The sequence below is a fragment of the Pelecanus crispus genome, chromosome 15, assembly GCF_030463565.1.
Source record: "Pelecanus crispus isolate bPelCri1 chromosome 15, bPelCri1.pri, whole genome shotgun sequence".
In the NCBI taxonomy this organism is placed as follows: Eukaryota; Metazoa; Chordata; class Aves; order Pelecaniformes; family Pelecanidae; genus Pelecanus; species Pelecanus crispus.
The window spans coordinates 5,977,230-5,996,083 of NC_134657.1; the positions used below are offsets into that span (position 1 = coordinate 5,977,230).

At 46.1% G+C, this 18,854-nt stretch overlaps 1 protein-coding gene across 1 annotated transcript in view; it reads left to right on the forward strand.

Moving 5' to 3' along the window:
- RERE (arginine-glutamic acid dipeptide repeats) overlaps nt 1–18,854 on the forward strand; it is a 178,324-nt gene that overhangs the window by 120,775 nt on the left and 38,695 nt on the right. The window contains exon 14 of the mRNA XM_075721534.1: nt 4,044–4,124. Within this exon, the coding sequence (XP_075577649.1) occupies nt 4,044–4,124 (81 nt within the window). The remainder of the gene's footprint in view (nt 1–4,043; nt 4,125–18,854) is intronic.

Consider the following 18,854-nt stretch of genomic DNA (forward strand, 5'->3'; position numbering starts at 1 on the left):
AGCATTTTTTAATTGTGTTACAGTTTGTCTTCAGTGAACAGTACAAGCAACAATGCTGACAGAATTCTGTCATAAATAACGTTTTAAAGTTAGGCGTAAGTGGTAAAATTGAAATAAATAATTGAAATAAAAATCTTAATTTTTAAAAGTACAGAACTTGGATTTTTAAACCATTGTGGTCTAGAGCCACTTCCACTTTTTATCAAAACTTTTCTCATGCATCCATAGGTTTAAGTCTCATTGTTCTACCAGCGCTGTATTGTAAGACTATTTTAATTCAGCAGCTGTCATTTTCAGATGCCTTCTGTGAGTAGTGCAACATCTCCTGCACCATTAAAATGCAGACATAAAATTTGTTGCATGTCATTTGTGCAGAGTAGAGAAAATTTAAACTGTGTTATGCAGTCTGTTTTATGAGACGCTGGGGAGCAACAGGTCACTTCTGATTTGGTGTGCAACTATTTAGTTCTTTTATATTTAAAAACATTTAGAGGTCTCTTGTGCTTGACTTGGAGAAAAGAAGTAGCTGTTCTTGCTGCAGGCTTAGGGAGAACTGAACATGATGCCTGACTTGATGGAAGGCTGGAATAGGAAAGAAAATCTGAAAATGTTCTGAAAAAACCTTGATCATTATGTTAGGCTTTAGAATTTCTGTCTAAGTTTGAAACTAATTTTTGTGTGCTTTGTTGTTCTTTGTGTATTAAGAAGTGGCGCTCCCTTGCCTTTCAGTAGAGGCACACAACTATTTTATAGCTGGGTATCTTGCACTGCCTCAGTGGCCTAGTGGCAATTCTGTATGACACCGATAAAGGTGACAGCATAATTGGCCAAAATTTCAGAATGCCAGAAGGATTGACTTCATTCCTATTTGGAAATTTGGAGCAGCATTTCAAGCTCCCTCTAATTCTGTTTTTCAGATCGCCTATACGCTAGGCTTACCTTCCTAGTGGGGATTTTTGACATCTCATGAGTTCAAAGGAAAACAGTTTGTCATAGGCTTTTTTAATACAGAGTTGAATCACAACACAAACCAAATGTAAAATAGTTTGGTTAAAAGGATTCTTGAAAAATAAATACAGTGGTCCCCTGAGAATTCAGATAGACCATAGTAAGTCTTTGGTAAAATGAGAAATAGGGAATCGGGGCTTTTCATTTTATGCAGTGGACAAGGTTGCTCCTTCGTATTTCCCTGTGCTTTTTCACCCATGGTTGGAGTGTTCCGGCTCTGGTTTCTTCTTATTCCCCTACAGCTTTTTCTGGCGCCCTTTCCTATATGCGCTCCGTCAACGGATGCTGCAGGAGCATCGTACTCCTGATACAGCCCGCGAAGCGGCGATGTCGAAGCCAGGAACCGAGCCGCGTTGTTTAGAGTCTTGAGTTCCCTTTGGATCGCCTGTTTTTAAACGTTTCTTGATTTCGTTGATTGCCATTCTTTGTGATAAGCTGCCGACAGGAATTGTGTTGCTCTTTGGGATGCTGGGAGCGGCATGAGGGCACGGCTCTTTGCCTTGCTGCTGCTGCCATCTTTTCTTGCCCAGAAGCTAAGAGAGAAGAGGTATGCATGTGGTGCCAGGGGAGCGATTGCCCTCGCCCTCAGTGTAATGAAAATTCTTGTCATTCACATGGTAAAGAGTGAGTATGCGTGTGCGTTAGTGGCCAGTCACACAGGGCAGGCAGCCTTGGCATCTTGCTCGGCAGGTATTTGTGTGACGGCTGCCCGTGAATGGGGGGCTGGTGCCTTGCTGTTAGTAAAATTTGCCGTGTTCAGGAGCCCGAGCACCCCTGCCACTGAACTCTTAAACTCCCGAGTGCTCCGTTCGCTGGTTTAAAAGGAGCAGGTGGGTACGAGCAGATCGTACGCTGGAAAGGACTCTAATCTGAAAGCGTGTACAACTGGTGGTTAATTCTTGTCTCTGTGCCCCCAGGCATGTTCCTGGCGAACCCTAGCAGTCTCGCTGCTTTTGAGGGTCAGGGTTAGGTAAGGATAGATCCCTGTGGGAGCGTATCTGCGACATAATATGCACGAGGTTCCAACGAGACTGCTCGCTCATGCTCGGTGCTGTGGTGGCAGCTTATGAGGCGTACAGAGCACTACTTTAGTAGTGAATTACCCTTTATTTTAGTAGTGAATTTCCCTTTTTGGGATTCCATATCCGCTTCGCAATACGGAAGCCTCCAATCACCTGCCCACCTCCTTCAAGTAGATGTTTGCGAGATGCGCTCCAAAATGCGCTAAGCCAGCTTGGGGTATGTTTCTTTTTAGGGAGCTGCTGGTTCTCGTCCCCCCCAGAACGTTAGGGCCCATAGGCGCAGCATCCCTCACCATTTTTGCAGGTAGAATTTGGTGTTTGTGAGCGTTTCCACCCGTACGCTTACTGTAGGAAAGGAGAAAGCCCTCAGGGCCGGCCCTTCGGAAAGAGGTGCTGCGTGTTCGGCCTTCCTCTGCCTCCGGGGCAGCCCCGGGGCGGCCGGTGGCCGGGACCCCGGGGCGGCCGGTGGCCGGGACCCCGGGGCGGCCGGTGGCCGGGACCCCGGGGCGGCCGGTGGCCGGGACCCCGGGGCGGCCGGTGGCCGGGACCCCGGGGCGGCCGGTGGCCGGGACCCCGGGGCGGCCGGTGGCCGGGACCCCGGGGCGGCCGGTGGCCGGGACCCCGGGGCGGCCGGTGGCCGGGACCCCGGGGCGGCCGGTGGCCGGGACCCCGGGGCGGCCGGTGGCCGGGACCCCGGGGCGGCCGGTGGCCGGGACCCCGGGGCGGCCGGTGGCCGGGACCCCGGGGCGGCCGGTGGCCGGGACCCCGGGGCGGCCGGTGGCCGGGACCCCGGGGCGGCCGGTGGCCGGGACCCCGGGGCGGCCGGTGGCCGGGACCCCGGGGCGGCCGGTGGCCGGGACCCCGGGGCGGCCGGTGGCCGGGACCCCGGGGCGGCCGGTGGCCGGGACCCCGGGGCGGCCGGTGGCCGGGACCCCGGGGCGGCCGGTGGCCGGGACCCCGGGGCGGCCGGCCCGCCCGCTGCGAGCCTTGTGCCGGCGGAAGGTGCTGGCCCCGGAGGGGAGGGGAGGGGAGGGGGCGATGCTTACAGCCGGAGGCCGGGGGGGTATGGCGGGGGGAGACGCGAGTGCAAGGGGCAGCTGCAGGCGGCGAGCACCGAAGGGCAGCTGCGGGGTGCGGCAGACGAGCTGCAGCAGCTGCCGGGGGAGGAGGAGGAGGAGGAGGAGGAGGAGGAGGCCGCCGCCCCGTTGCAGAGCCGGCGGGGCTCGATCCGGGGGCGCGGGGCGCGGGGGGGGGGCGGCCGGCGATCCAGGCCGCCTTTTGCGGCGCGCCCCGCGGGTGCCGCGCCGCCCAGCCCCGCCGCCATCACACGCTGGGCGGCCGCCGCCGCCGCCTCCCGCCCGGCCCCCGCCTCGCCGCTCGCCTCGGCTGCCGCGCTCCCCGCGCCGCGGCCCCGCTCGCCCGCCCGGCCGCCATCGCCGCGGGGCGGCCCCGCCGCGCTCCCTCCCTGCCCCCGCGGCCCCGCCGGCGCTGCCCGGGCCCCTCGGGCCCCGCCGGTGCTGCCCGGCCCCGGCCCCGGCCCCGCGGGCGGCCGCAGGGCTCGGGGAGGAAGCGTCTCCGCGCGGGGGGGGCTCGGGGAGGCGTTCGCTCGGGCCCCTCCGAAAAGCGGGCCGGGGGGGGCGGAGGGCCGGCGGCTGCGGGGAGCGTTAACCCCCTCGCTGCCTGTGCCCCCTCCCGCGGCGGGGCCGGGGGCGTGCGGCGGAGCGCCTCGCGCCGTCTGCGGAGGAACTCGCTGCGGTACCGACTTGTTTCTTTTTTAAGCTTCAAACGCTGGAAGTTTGACACGGAAGGCGATGCGGCTCGCGTTTTTCGGTGCCTTTTCCAAGCCTTTTCCCCGTTGGCGGTCGCTGTGTAGCTAGACGCTCTCTTCTGCCGACGGTCCCTAAGCGAAGAACGTTGTTTGGCTCTTGTGCTGATTAACAAGATTTTTCCCCCCCCCCCCCCCCCTCTCCCTCCCTTCTGCTGACATATTATTTTTGTTATCTTTTATCACAGAAACGTTTTATTAAGGGGTTGAGGCAGTACGGCAAGAACTTCTTCAGGATCCGAAAGGAGTTGCTTCCAAATAAGGAGACCGTAAGTACATTCCGACTTTATGTAATTCGCTTTTTCTCCTGCTGCTTTGGTGTTTGATCTTACGAAACTGTTTCTTTTTCACCCTGAACCGGAGTCTCTTCAGAGAAATGGAAAAGAAATCCACAGCCAGAAAAGCTAGCTGTAATTTTTAGTGCAGTTTTTAGGTCTTAGTGTACGAAAGATGTTACATAAAATAGTCGTCATTGCTGGACGGAGTCACTAAGGTTGGGTGAAGTGTATTTATGGAGACCAAATCTAATTTTAAATTCTGACATTATGATGGGATAATACATTTATGTCACCCAGTTGGGCTCAAATGGCAGTGGGTAATTAAAGAAAGCCTAAACCAAAACAAAATCTAATTGCATCTGGAAGACGGAGGTATGTGCTTGCTCCTGCAACCTGCGCTGGTGTATTTAACTCTTCGCGTTCCCGAGACGGGCGCACCGCAAGCGCGTAACTTCGGTTTCTGAATTGATCTGTGGCTTATTGCTCTGCTGAACTTCACAAAGCTTGCATGACCGTCGTTCTGCTGGAAATGCCGGCAAGTGCTTGGAAGGAAGATGGACAGGGCGGAGTGGTTGACTTCTTCAAAGGAAAGAGGGTTTGGGAAGCCTTGGGAATCTAGTTACTTTTCCATTAGTCCTAATTGCCAAGCTTCTCTAGAAGCTTCGGTTTCTGTTCTGCAGGTGTCATTTAACTGCTGGGAGGGTGGTTTTGGAAAGCGGTTGTTATATTTGCTCTGAATTTAGAAGGGAGATAGCTCAATGAAAACTGAGTTAGGCTATTTTCTAGCAATGTGTTACTGACCTGGAAAATATTTATTTGAAGCGTAACTGGTTGTTTAGACTTTTCTGTGTGCGGAATTCGGATGTTCAGTGGGGAAGAATGTTATTGTGAAAATATTTTAAAACCTGTCACTTATTGTAGGACGTTTCCATTCTCTTCCGAGACATTCTTGTGAGACGGTGCTGTGATATCGCAGTCTCATTGGTAAATAGTAACGCCGCATAAGTCAAATAGAAGGGGGAGGATGAAACGATTCCTGGAGTGCCTCAGTTGGTGTATATGTTCCCTGATTCTCCCATTGAGAACGACGGGAAAAACTAATTATCGATCGAGCATAGGTAGACTTTGCTTTAGTATTCTGTTGGATTTTGAGGCATGAAGGCCCAGTGTTGGAAAGGTGAGAGCTTAGGAGGAATGCCGAAATGGTACGCTGCTTAGCAGCATCTAACAAATCCGGCACGGAGCTTAAGCAGTCCTTTCCTCTTTTCTTCAGAGTATCTCCTAGCAATGTATTTAGAACAAATTGGCGTTTACTTTAGAAATGAATTCTGTTGACGGTAAAGTTACTGAGAGGCAGAAGTACTCTTCTAAAGTTTGAATTACAGCAACTGTGCAATGTGCTTTTAAATACAAAATATCTCTTTGTGATAGAGAAAAACAGTTTGCAGGAGAAAGGAAAAGAACAACTAAAGAACTGAGAGTCGGGGGCAGGTGTCTGACCCTGTTTGTACTCCGTGAGTTCTACACTTGAACTTGGGTATCAGGCCTCAGGCTTTTTGCAAAAGTTCTGAAAGTTTGCAAGTGGTGGGAAACTTTATGTAAGCTATCGTTTGTCAGTGTTACATTTTTGTTTCCTTAGGTCTAAATTTTTGGTATAGAGGAGACTAAATATGAAGTTTGAGCAACTGGGAAGCCGGGTGGTGATGGTTTTGAGCAGGCTTTTTTAGCCCCTAGTGGTAACTGATCTACAAATAACCTTTGACCTACAACGGATTGTTTAATCTCTCTTTCCTATTTTTGCCCACAGGTCTCACTTCTGCTTTCTTTTAATTCCCAGTCTTTTTCAGATAAAATTTACAGCAGTTTTGCTGTAGTAAGACATGCAGAATAAAGGCTGCAGTAAATGATATTTGACTATCCAGCTTTGCTTTTCCTCCTTAAAGTGGAATAATGAATAATGTAAATTATAAGGCTGTGGAATTAATTCGTCTGTATTTTTTTCATCAGCAGAATAATTTCAGATACTTTGCCTGCCATTTTTCTGTTGCAGTGTGAAGTAACCCTCTAGCAATTCCAGAAACACTAGAAAAGAGGCCTTATTTTCCTGTTTAGCCACCATGTTAACATGAGGGAAAACTCTAAAAATTGTTATATGGATGCAAAAGCACTATGGCAACTCCCAAGTTCTGCAAAAACTACTTGAAAACGAGTCGGGCATTCCTGAAGTGACTTGCCCTAAATGGCAACCCGGCTCTAGTTCAATACTTCCTGCACGTTTCTAATTTAGTAGAGTTTACCTTACCAGTCACTGAAGCCTGTGGGGAGGGGAGCCAGGGGTTTTGCCTCTCTGCAAAACCCACTTAAAGTTAAATCCCCTTACTCTCATGCTTCTTGTATTATGCCTGCCTTCTCTAGACACATTTACGCTGCTTTCGCTGGGGAGAACTTTCCCTAATATCGCCCTAAGCCCTGTGGCTGGAGCTCTGCAATAGTGGAAGATAAGTAATAAGACAGAAATACAAAATTATTGTAGAGACTAGGCCTAGTTTATGTTAAGGCAAGCTGATGCTACTGTACAGGAAGTCAGAATATAGAGGTGAATATGACATTGTATTTCTTTTGTAATATTGGAAGGTGTAAAGTGGCCATGGCGAGAGATGAGAATTAGGCCATCCTGTACGAAGGTTTCACGAGTGTGTACAGGAATGTCGTATCGGAATGTCTTGTTTGAGTTGTCCCTTTGCTATTTTTTGCTCGCCACAGTTAATGTACCATATCTTCTAAGAAAACCCTGCATTTGTCAATGTGTGTTTTAACTAGTTTAACATAGTTTTTCAACCTTTTTTTTTAACTTGTTTCTTCTGAATGAATAACCAGCAAGAAAAAAAAAAAAATCTTTATGAAAGAAAATATTTAGTGCATGTCAAAGCTGTGTGTTTGTTTAGGTCTTCACTCTTCCGGTTTGCTTCAAATTTCCAGTTGATTTCAATGTTTATGTCCGAGAGGGTTCCCAGTGGGCATGAGTGTAACTAGCTGTAGCGTTCTCTTCAAGCTTTTATAAGCAAGAGACACAGGAACTGAAAATCAGCTCTTACCTGAGCTGGCCCTCTGCTGAAACGGATCGAGGAAAGGCAATGGTTTTAAGGCTGGGTCAGCCTTAACCTTGGGATACGTTGGAGAAAAAGTGCCTCCATGTAGATGAGCTTAAATAAAACTTCTGAAACTTCCTTGGGTTTCCATTGAACTCTGTCTTAAATGTATCTTCTCCTCTGTTCCCATCTGTCTCTCTTCCTTCCCCCTTTCTCCTGAATAGTTTTCTCTTAGTTGTAGCTGTAGTTGGATGGCCCAGTTGAAGTATCCTACTCTCACTTGGTTCGTGCTTAGGAGTAATTTTGATGCTTCTACATGGTAAGCCGGGAAATAAATTTTGGAGGCACCTTTGTGACATGAACAGTTTTCATTAATAACTTTCATTTAAATTCGTATGTTGTGAGAATGCAAGGTATGCAGCTGGCAGCAAGTTTTCTTAAGTATCTGATTTGGCTTTAAATGTGACACCACCATCACTACCACCACCCCCACACCCCTGTTTTGGATTAATTTGCTAAAACTGTGTGATAATATGGGATTTATAAAGTATTTAACATTCTCCTGCTCTGAATTCTTCTGGTGATTACACTGAGCTACTCGAATTTGAGAGTTTTAGAAGCACCAGCATTGTGATAGGCCCGAGACAAATGGACTTAAATGCCTACGAGGTTGGGGGTTGACTTAGTGTGGTCTTGTAAATAGCTCAGCTCTGCGTTAGTGGCATGCAGAAGGTAAATAGAAACGGGATGAACATGAGCTTATGCACAGCAATAATGTCCAGTCGGAGCAGGAGGAGGATGCCAAGTCGCGGTGTCGGCTTGCTCAGATGTAGAGCTGGGTCGTGTTCCACGCAGCCTGCCCTGGCGCTGGTCACTCAGAAGCACTTCTGTAAGCTTCACTGAGGGTTCCGTTCAGTTTGCCTGGACTATTTAAGGCTGTGGTCCCAGAAGGAACAGCTTTGTTTTTCCCCTGGCTGGAGTTCCTGCAGCCTGCTCTGTGTCAGATGTGTCGTCTGACCAGCGGAACTCGTAGCCATCTCTGCTGGTAGTTAGCCGCTAGGAATGGAGCGGGATGTCTCTGCTTGTCCCTTTGGCAGCCTCACCTAGGTTTAAGAATAATATCATGTTGTATCATTAGATAGCTATGGCATGTGCTGCAGTTGAATTGAGGTTTTGGAAACACTGTGTCTTTCACGGGAATAGGCCCGGTTTGACCTCTTTTACCTATTCTTAAAGCTGGGGATGACACCTATCTGAACATTTTGAGGTTCTTGGATGATTCCTGCTGCATTCTTCAGGGAAGGTTTCTGGTACAGTGATGGAGACCAGGGTCTAATTGCCTGCTAGTCTTTTTTCTGGCAGGCTGAAGCTCCTTGGTGAGCCTTGTAGAGCTGCTTGCTTAGTGAGAAGTCTAAAAAGAGGACAGTGAATCTTTGTGGGGCCATGCAGACTTTGGGCTGATTTTGTTCCGAATTTCCCTGTTGAGCACATAGGTATCTTGGGGGGGTGTGATTTTTTTGGTTTGGCTGCTTGGCAAGAGACGACAGAATGCAATCGAGAGGTCTTGCCTCTGGGTGGATGCTTCTGTATTTAGCTTTTTAAAACACGGTGTAAGTAGAAGTCATGAATATCAACTATTTTCCCTAGATCAAAATACCTGCAACGTGCTGTATTTATGTGCCTCTCTCTTCTGACAGTAAAATCTTCTCGCCAAATTAAATGCTGTTGGGATTTACCTCAGAGACTAAATGAGCTGTGCTCTGTTGATGTTAGGAGACAAAATGAGTGCAGCGTGAGGTTTCAGCATAAACTTCTGCTTAATTTTAGATTGGGGTTTAGATAAACAATTTTATTCTTGCCTCATTAATGCTTAATCTTGTGTTACATAATATACAACATTGGCTTCCTGAGTAGCTCTTAAATGTAGTGCAAAGGTGTAGTAGCTGGAAGGTCCCTGCAGTTACCGTGTGTGCAGGCTGGCAAGGTGTTTGTCCCCTCTGAGGACACTGTGTACCCTTCACGTCAACAAACAGCCTTAGTAATATTTGTGCAGAATTCTCATGAGCGTGTGAAAGGTAAAGATGCTCCCTCGACATAATTGTTCAAATAGCAGTTTTCCTTTGATCAAAAGAGGGGGATAATTAGGTGAATATATTTCGGTCTGTTAGTATAAAGCGATTAGTTAGCTCTACGTTGGCTTTTTAAGGTTTGCGTTTAGTGGTGTAACTTATTTGTATCAATAGCTGAGTTTGTGTCTGTGGCATGGGCATTATCACTGTTCTCCTTTCCCAAAGGAAATATATTTTATTTGATGGTGTATTCCCCTAATGGTAGGATATTAATACGTTGCATAGTCAAGGCATATTATTTCCTGACTTGTCTTTGCTGCAGGAGTGTTCAGAAAGGGACAAGCTATGTAAGCCTTTTCTGTTTGAAAGCTGAACCTTTTTCCTTAATAACTTGTTCTAGCCTAGAAGCAGTCAGAGCTGAAATTTTCCATTAGAGTTTGAAGCGACTGCCAACATAAACAGCCACTGCTTCTTTTCATTTCATCTCTGCTCACTGCTGCTAGTGCTTCCATTGCATGGATATTACAGTTGGAGGGTTTTGTTCTTGTTAAAACAGTGACTATAGGCTTCCCATTTTAAAAATGATAGCCTAAGACTTTTTTTTCTTTAGTCATAGCAGATACCCTACTGGGCTGCAGTCCATTTTGAAAAATCAGCAGAGGCATCAGTTAGTTGCTTTTCCTGTGTCAGTGAAACCATTGATTCATTTGCATAGCAAACCCATCTGTAGGGAGCATGTTGCCTTTTTTTTTTTTCCTTTTTTGAGTGTGGCTATCTTAACTGAGGGAGAACACTAAATTAATAGGTTTGGCTTTAAGGTAAAGCACTGTACTGAGGAGGCATACAGTAATTCAGTTCACGCTTCTCACCAGGAGCAGAATAAGTAAGCCAAAGAATTTAATGAAATGCTGAGCTCATAGGAGCTGAGCTCAGATGGAGATATTCCGAAATTTAAGTGGCACTGAGCTGAAAGCTGTTTACAAAGACCAGATCATCTGTAAGGGATGTTCAGTATATACGTTCACTGTGATTTGGCTTGTTTTTAAAATTTGAACTGTTAAACCTATTGCAAATGTCATCATTTTATTGGATAATAAAATAGAAGGTTTAGAAAGGTCTTTAAAGAGACATAAAGGTTTAACTCTGGTATACACTATGTTGTCTTCATCTCTAAAACGGATTTCAGATCTTACAGGTGAGTAGAGCTGCCGGCTGTATCCGTTATTGGACAAGCTTGAGCCACAGTTCATCTTCAAGGTTTATGTACCATGTGTCTTCCTTTTGTTTCAGTTCCTTGAGTGTTTCAAGTTTCTTCTTTTGACCTAACGTATTCTGAAGGTATATATTGCTTATCTCTTAAATCCTTGCTCTGTGAACTGCCTTTTTACATTGACGGTTCACTTTCAGGGCCCGGTGCCACAAGTGCGTGGTCATCTGGTTAATGACTGTGGTTACATCTTCCAAAGACCAAAATACCCTTTCGCATACCTGCGTGTCTCAATTTCAGCTGAAGCAAGTAAAATCAGAGAAAGAAAGTACCTAATGTGCTTTGGGTTTATGTTTTAAAACTCCTAAGCTTTCTTTTAAGAGAGTAAGATAATTCATTTTCAATTGTATTATTTTACTTTTGTATTCTAAAGGTAATTTACAATGTCATCAGCTCAAAAACTGGGCTGCTTATGTGAGTTTCTTACTAAAACCTTTGTAGGTGAAGAGCATAAAACCAGAAGGTATATTCACTGTGCCAACTGGACTCTAGAATTGCGTTTAGCATGGGTAATAAATCAGCTCTGCACTCTGGTGGGGTATTTTTATTGTTTTACATTACAAGATTGAAACTCATTGTTTATTTTTCTCTGAAGGTTTAGAGGTAGGTAGGGGTAAAATATTGTTGCAAGCAAAGAAGGCCATTAGGCAATTGCATCAAGTTCTGTCAGAGAGCCAAAAAGGAGAATTTCTGTTTTGTAATGAAAGGTACCTAGTTGAAGATCTAAGCCAAGATTATTTGGGAAATTGATACAATATTATCTGAATCTTCCTCAACAACTGAGAGAACACAATGCTTCTGTGACTCCTTATAGTTCTGTTACACTGCGTTTTCCTTACCTTCTCTTTATAATTCACCATCATAAGGCATTTTGTTTGGTTTATTTTCTTACTGTGAGTTCTCTCTTTTGCATCTATGCTGAAGGGTATGTGTGACTGGTTAAAATGGTTTTGTTCATCAGCAACAGCTGTATACTTTTTATTCTGTATTTTTCTTTCCCTATGAGAAAAAGTATTAGCTTTTCTTCTTTTGTAGCTGTTGTCAGATTGTATCAAATACTCCGACATCAATCCTAAGGTCCTGCGAATCTCAGGCACATAAAATAGGTATCTGTTTGAGAATCTGTGCGGTTGATTCTCATGGTTGAGTGTCCTATCCTGGCAAGGTTCTTTTCCATGGATGCCGTGCACCAAACCCTTCATGTTGTTTGTTTCCCATCCAGTTAGCAACTGAAGATACGCTTTAAAACTTGAAGATGGCTTTCAGAAAGGCAAAAATAAAAAAGTCATATAAGCAACAGTGATGTTGGTGGGACATCCTGTCCTAGAACAGTGCTAATGTCATAAAATTTGGGTAATTCCTTGAAGAAATGAATCTGTATAATCCTGCTTGGTGTCTGATTTTTGAAATGGCTTAATAGAGAAATATTCTCCACGTAGCCCTCTCTGCGGGACTAACTCACAGACCCACAGCTGGTATCTGAGGATCGCATGATCTTTAACGGTGTACCTTATGTACAGCACTGTTGGGTGTGGAATTGAAGTTTTTGCAAGTTAAGAGCTGAGTCAGAAGCAAACCTACTGACGTGCTCAGGGAAACCGAAGACTTCTGTGGCAAAGCAGGAAGACAAGCCTTGATGTCCTTTATAATAGCTGCATTGATGTAAAAATGGTGTTGCACAAATCTCATCCTACAAGTACTTGATTTAATCTATGAAAGATACACATGAATCAAGGGCTTTGTTTTGTGGCAAGTTAAAGACTTCTGTTAGGGTGAGCGTGGCATTCTCGGGTGGTGGTGTCTGTTGGGGGGAGGACGGGACCAGGACCGAGGGGGGCAACACAATGCAAGTCTCTTTTTGGAAGAGCACCGCATCAGTGCTGAAGATATGCTTCAGATGGTGTCTGCCTGGTGCTGGTTAGTCCTTCTTTCTTACCTGTGCAGTGGGAACGCCGACTTTTAAACATTCCTGTACGGAGCAGACACAAGAATTATTTTTAAAAAAAGGTTTTTAGAAAGGGAGGGAGATGTGGAGACAAGTGGTTCGGTTGGCAAGTGGTGAGTTTTGTGGCAATTGCTCAAGTCTGAGATACTGAAAAACAAACTGCAGTGAAAGTCAAGCAGTTTTTGCAGCTAATTCAACTTCTGTGTTTAAACTTGATGTTTACGGCATATACATAATTGTTTTTTTGATTTCGTGTGTGTGTATTTGGACCAAATTTGGTGCTCAGTTGTCCACTGGAAGCCAGCGCAGACTGCCCGCAGGCAGTTTTTGCCAGGCTGGTGGCTTGCTTACGTTTGAGGAACAAGCATTCTGTCTTGCTACTTGATTTTTCTCCTCCTCAGCACCCACACTGCTTTCTTACCCAGTCAGGGATAATGAAGATTAATTACAAATGTACCATTAAGGGGAGAAAAATGGAGCAGGGGCAGCTAGATTGTAGCCAGCGTAAGTGCGGGTGTTATCTAGGCGTCGTCCCAAGCGGGGCCATTTCGTGTGTGTATTTACACTGTGTGAGAGAGTGCAATTTCAAAAGGTATTGCAGCAGTTTTCTTTGAATTTTCAGGTTCAAGAAGTAAATAAATATGAGCAGCTCTGACCTGTCGAGAGCGCTGTGTTAGAGGAGAGTCAGGGTGATCTGGAGTGCTTAGCAGTGCAAAGCGGTTCTCAGTTCCTTGTCGCAGGCATTCATAAAATTGTTGTCCAGGTTGCGTGGGGTTCAATAGAGCAAGCCATGTGGGGGCAAAAAATTGTGCACCAGGGAAAAAAAAAAAAAATTGTCTGTTGGCAGAGAGTAAAGTGTACTTTTAATGCGTCTTGCCTGCCACGCTGGGCATGAAATTAACTTTCTTCTTATACAACAGATCATTGGCCTTAATCGTTGCTTCCTGCCCCAGATGGCACCATAAGAACGGTATCTACAGTGTTCTTTTTGGCATAGGATCAGCCCCCAAATACATTATTCAGTCCTAAATATCCTGTAATGTGCTGCTATAACTGTACTGTGAGAACAAGACAATAACAACTTCAGTAGACAGATGCGCTCATTTTGTCATTTTTGTTTCAAACCAGCTGTAAAAAGAAGCAGTGCTTGATTACTGTTTTTTTTTTGTTGTTGTTTTGGTTTTGTGTGGGTTTTTTTCTTGCCAAGGAAAACTCCCAGGAATTACTCAGATTGTGGAATAAACTGAGAATGGAGAGTTAAGAATAGTGGCTTTTGTTTAAAGGGGCTGTGCCATGGGGGGAGCTAAGGCAGTCGGATCCACACGCAGGCTCTGTACGCCTTGTACATTTAACATCAGAAGCCGGAATCTGCTACGTTTGCTTTTGTTTTGTTCCCCCTCTCCGTTTCGTATCTGAAAGAAAAATGCTTAGGAGTATGATAGAGTTGGAATTCTCGGAACATCAAAATGCTAATGATTACTTACAGGTGATGGCGGTGTTCTTTTGGGTCAACATCTACTGCTTTTATCCCAGCAGCACGTGAGGGAAGGGGCTGTTCTGCAAGGTGTTCAGCGGGTAGGAGGACGGCTGCAAATCTGAGCCGTAGCCCTGCGTAACGCCGGTGATGGTGGGTTTACGGTGCGGGATTCCTTTCCCTGCCAAGAGGTACCATGCATTTTCAGGCACCTTAATGTCTTCTATGTGAAAAACAAAGTTAATGAAGCTGTGAGCCGTGCGAAGCGCTTGGGCTTTGGGCTTCCCGTGCCTGCGTGCTGAGGGATAAGTGTCTGGCAGGACTGGGGTCCGCCGTTGGTGCTGCCCCTGCCTTTTGCTTGGGGTAAGAGGGGCTCCCTCTGCTGCGCCGGCCTCCGACACCGTCCCAGGCAGAGCTGCGTTCCTGCGCTGCCGCGCCAAAGAAACTCAGCTCCCTGCTTCACTTCTTGCTTTTAGTCTAGTTAAGGTACGCGTCGTGTCGCATCAGACTTCGAGCGATCGAAGCAGGCTCCGCAGAAAACCTTTTGCTTTTTACATCTCTATTTTTTTTAAAAAAAAAAATCTTAAAATGTTGACAGGTGTGTTTCCTTCCGATTTAGATCTTTCAAGATTAAAATTTTCAATTCCTCTTTTCTTTGTAAACGTGAACTTAGAAACTTTCTCTTTTGGGGAGATGTAAACGAAAGAGGTGCTTTCCTAAGTGCGTGCTGTATTTAAGAGCTTGGAGTCTTAAGAAATAGGCAAAGTGTTAGGAGATTAATGACAAAATCAAAAATGCTGACAGTACTGGTGGTTGGGAAATCCTTATTGGCTCTGGTCATCTGGCATACAGAAAATTGGCAGGGAGTATTGTTTCTTTTTACGCTACCAAACTCTTGTACAGCAGTAAGAAATCTGGCATTAAAAAGGCGCTGATAAGTACTTTTATTGCCATGGTGAAATAGATTGTTCTTGTTGCGTGGAACAGTTGGTTCGATTCCTCTCCTTCCCCTCCCCCAAACGTACTTTCTGCGCTCCCTTTTCCCTTCCTCCCTATGCCCCTGCCACGAACTGAATTATTTTCTACAACGCCTCCAGACCCGAACCTTTAAAGAAAGGGAGAGTACATTCCAGGTTATAAACCAGCTCCTTCCTCATGCAATTTGAGAAGTCCTCCCCGTTGTTTAATTCTGAGCCTGCTTTGTGCCTAGTGCCTCTTGTTGTGCAAAGCGCTAGGACATCCCACAGCAATTCTTGATTTATTTTGCTAACTCTGCCCTTCTCTGTGGTTCAGAAACCTCTAACGATCTGTGAAGCTCCGAGATTTTTGAGCTGAACAGTAGTAGTTTCAAGAACCTCCTCTACTACATGAAAGTCTTAACGCTTTCCGCATGCTGGGTTCTTGACCTCGTGCAAAGCTGACCTCCTGCAAACAGAGTTTGTAAGGCTAGGCGTCCTGGGCCAGGGCTTGTTAATGCTGTTGTGAAATGGGGGCGGAGAGAAAAAACGTAAGGAAAACTCTGGGCTCCTGGCCAGCGTGGCTGATGCGATACAGTGAACGTGTTTCTGGTGCCCTTTGTTACTGCTCCAGTTTGATTAGCTTTGTTTCCGGTAAACTTAATTACTGTGGTGTTTGGGGTTTTTTTTGTTTGTTGGGGTTGGGTTTTTTTGTTGTGTTTGGGGGCGTGGGGTATGGCTCAGGCGGGGACCTTTGCCAAAGCTCAGGTCTTTCATTACCTGAATTGCAGTGGGAGGGAACTGGAGAAATAAATCACGCCAGCTCCCCAACAAACCAACCAACCAACCAAAACAAAAACCCCCAACCACCCCCCCAACCCCATTAAACTACAGACCCAACCCTCTGCTCTCTCCTTGCCTTGTTCCTGCAGCACTACCACTGCTACTTTCCATCGGCTGCTTCCCCTTCCCTCAAGTTTCTTTCAGGCCTTTAGGGTGAAGAGCAAATTTAGACAAATGTGCAACGCTACCTTCGTTGCCTGGATTTATCTTTCCTATTTAGCAGCACAAGATAAGGGAAAGGGGGATTTTGCCATTCTAAATGCTTATTTCTAAAAGCCCCAAATACATATTTGCTGCCTGTCTGCGTAGGGGAGGGTGTGTTGTGTAAGCGTCATGACCCCCTCGGAGATCGAGTACCTGCTAGGTCGTGTAGTAGGGTTTTTCTGCCTGGGCAGCGTTCTTCACGTTTGGTGGTTGTGCGTCACTAGAGCTTGGCTGACTTCTCTGCGATTTTGACGTTGCACAGACTGCATTTGCTGCGTGGGTTTCCTTCCATTGTGTTAGAGTAATACAGTTGCGGTGTATGATAACCTAGGTACTGGAAGAACATAGTTTACAGAAATAGGTGGGTTTTGGTTTGGACCCTGGTTTTGTTCTGCAGAATTTCGTACCTTGCAGATTCAGATGTGATTAAAAATATGTGCCATAAACCTTGCACACTCTGGATGCTTAAAAAGCATACGGAAAAACGCATTTAACCTAATTCCGTTAAATCCGATCCAGTATGTAGAATAATTCTGTGGGTTGTATAACTGGACTTTCACCTTGTTATGATGAAGCGCCATGGACAGAGGCATTCCACCTTCAGTGCTATGTTCAAGTTGTATTGATTTAACAATTCCAGCTCATGTTCTTATTCTGTGCCATTTGATGTGATAGATTTTTGTTGTTGTTGTTGTTGCCTGGCTTTGGAAGAACATTCTTTTCTTGCGAGCATAAGAGCTTCTAAAAAGAATTTGTCTGCTCACTGTGGGCATAAAGCTCTCCTCCCTATCTTTCCCTTATTTATATTCTTTCAAGGTGAGTAATGTTTTTGTTTCAGAGAAATCTGTGTTTCTTAAACTTGTAAGCCTTTCAAAAATGATTCAAATGATTTTCAGCTAAAGCATGAAAAGGAGGAAGCTAAAGTCTTGTTAGATTTGAACAACCAGAGAGTTTTAACCCATAGCTGTCCAAGATGTATTTGGAAACAACGCAAATGCTTTTAGAAAGTTTTATTTAATAGGTGTGTATCTGCTGTAGAGAGACAAGTGGAGGCGGTAAGCTGATGTTTGTGGTTGTTAGGAATGACCCCGCTTGCCCCGCTTTTCTCTTCTGAATATTTTACCATGGAGCATATTAATAGTGCTGCTGAGGACAAATCAATGGGATTGCGTTAAGGGTTTAAGTGAAAACTGCCCTGCTGTTTTCCCACCTCATCCCATCGCTCTTTTATAGTCCTTATCCCATGTTTACACAGTCTTGAGTCATGACTGAAAAATCACGCTGGCATTTAGAAATTGCAACCATAGAAGTTTTCATTGCTTCAGCAACTAAGGAGTACGTAACAAATTTATGTGAATCACCACCGAATAGCTAGTTATATATATTTATGTCTGTGCCAGACTAGTGTTAAGTTTTTGGGGTGTTTTTGAATTACTGAAGTTTCGCTTTGACCTTTTCAAGTGAACTTATGTAGAAAAGATATGGGAAATTTTTAAAACTGAGTTTCACATTATGTCTGATTGCTTTAGTTGTCATCTCGGAGCAGAAAATGTGGATGGAATCCTGCAGGCTGTAGATAAACGGCCTTTCTGGTGCACTGTCCAGTCTTGGTTTGTTGTTCCATAAAGGTCATGTCAAAATGAGGGGGAAAATAAAAAAACAAACCCAAAACAAAACAAGAAAATACCCCAGACTGGCAGGGACTCCTTATCTTGGGAATAAGAAGTTCTTTGGGCTGCTGATTTCTTGGATATTCTTGCTTCAGTCTCTCTCCAGGAATATATCGTCTCTCCTTCAGTGCTGAAACGAGTCCATTGTGTAACCTACTTCCCAAATACTCTGTTACTCAGCCTTCAGCTTTCGCAGCTTCATTGTAGTTGTAATACTCTCTTGGCAGAAGGAAGGCTGATAGGAAGAGGTGGTTTCTGTAGTTGGGTTCGTGTCTGTAGTTGGAGTCTTTGCAGATGGAGCAGTGCAGGGGAGAAGCCCAGCTAGTGGAAACCCGGCAGGCAGGCGTTGATGGGTACGGTCGGCTCCGACCTTCCGTCGGACCTCTCCGTTTCTGAACGCTTGCTACCGGGTGGGAGGACGGGGCGCGGGGGCAGCTGGCCTGTCGGGTACCAGGCAGTTTCCTAAGAATCGTCCGTCTGCTTTTCTTCCTCTTCTCCCCCACTTCCCAAGGTCACCTTCGTCTGCAGTGTATAGTGGGGATTTCCATTTTATTTCATCAGAAGTGTTTTTGAAGGGCAGCAGGAAAGTAAGTCAGATGCTGCCAAAGCTTTGTTGCCTCTGTATTACTTTGCCTTGTCTCCGTAATAATTAACGTTGACGTTGCTTGAAGGCTGCTGGGTTCCTGGCAGCTCTGCTTTCTTACTCCCCAGGGGATCTCTTAACCACGGGATATATGCCCTCTGAGATGCAGGCGCCGAAAAAATAAGTTGCAGGTACCTGCATCTTTTCTGAACAGAAACAATGCGTGCCCGTTAATTACATCCTTTAATAGGTTAAAAGCCCTTTTGTAGGAGGCTTCCTCTGTTAGCTTTGAAGCATTTCTGAGGAATTCCGTGAAACTACGTCGGGAGCGCGGGGAGCTTGGCGTGCCGTGGTGCTCGCAGGCTGCGGGCCGGGCACCTGCCGGGGCCCTCCTGCCTGACCGGAGTCGCGCTGTTGGGAATTTTCCTGAGCCTGGTGAGTAACCAACCACAGTCAAAACCGGCTAGTGAGCCGCAGAAAAAGCGTTGTTCGTCTGTTTGACAATGAGAATGGTTTCAATTATGAGACCACTCTGCAGTAGCACGTCTTTGATGGATTAGGGCAACACGAGTAATAGAAAACCTGTCTTGCTGCTTTGTCTCCCGAGTCTTTTCTGAAGGG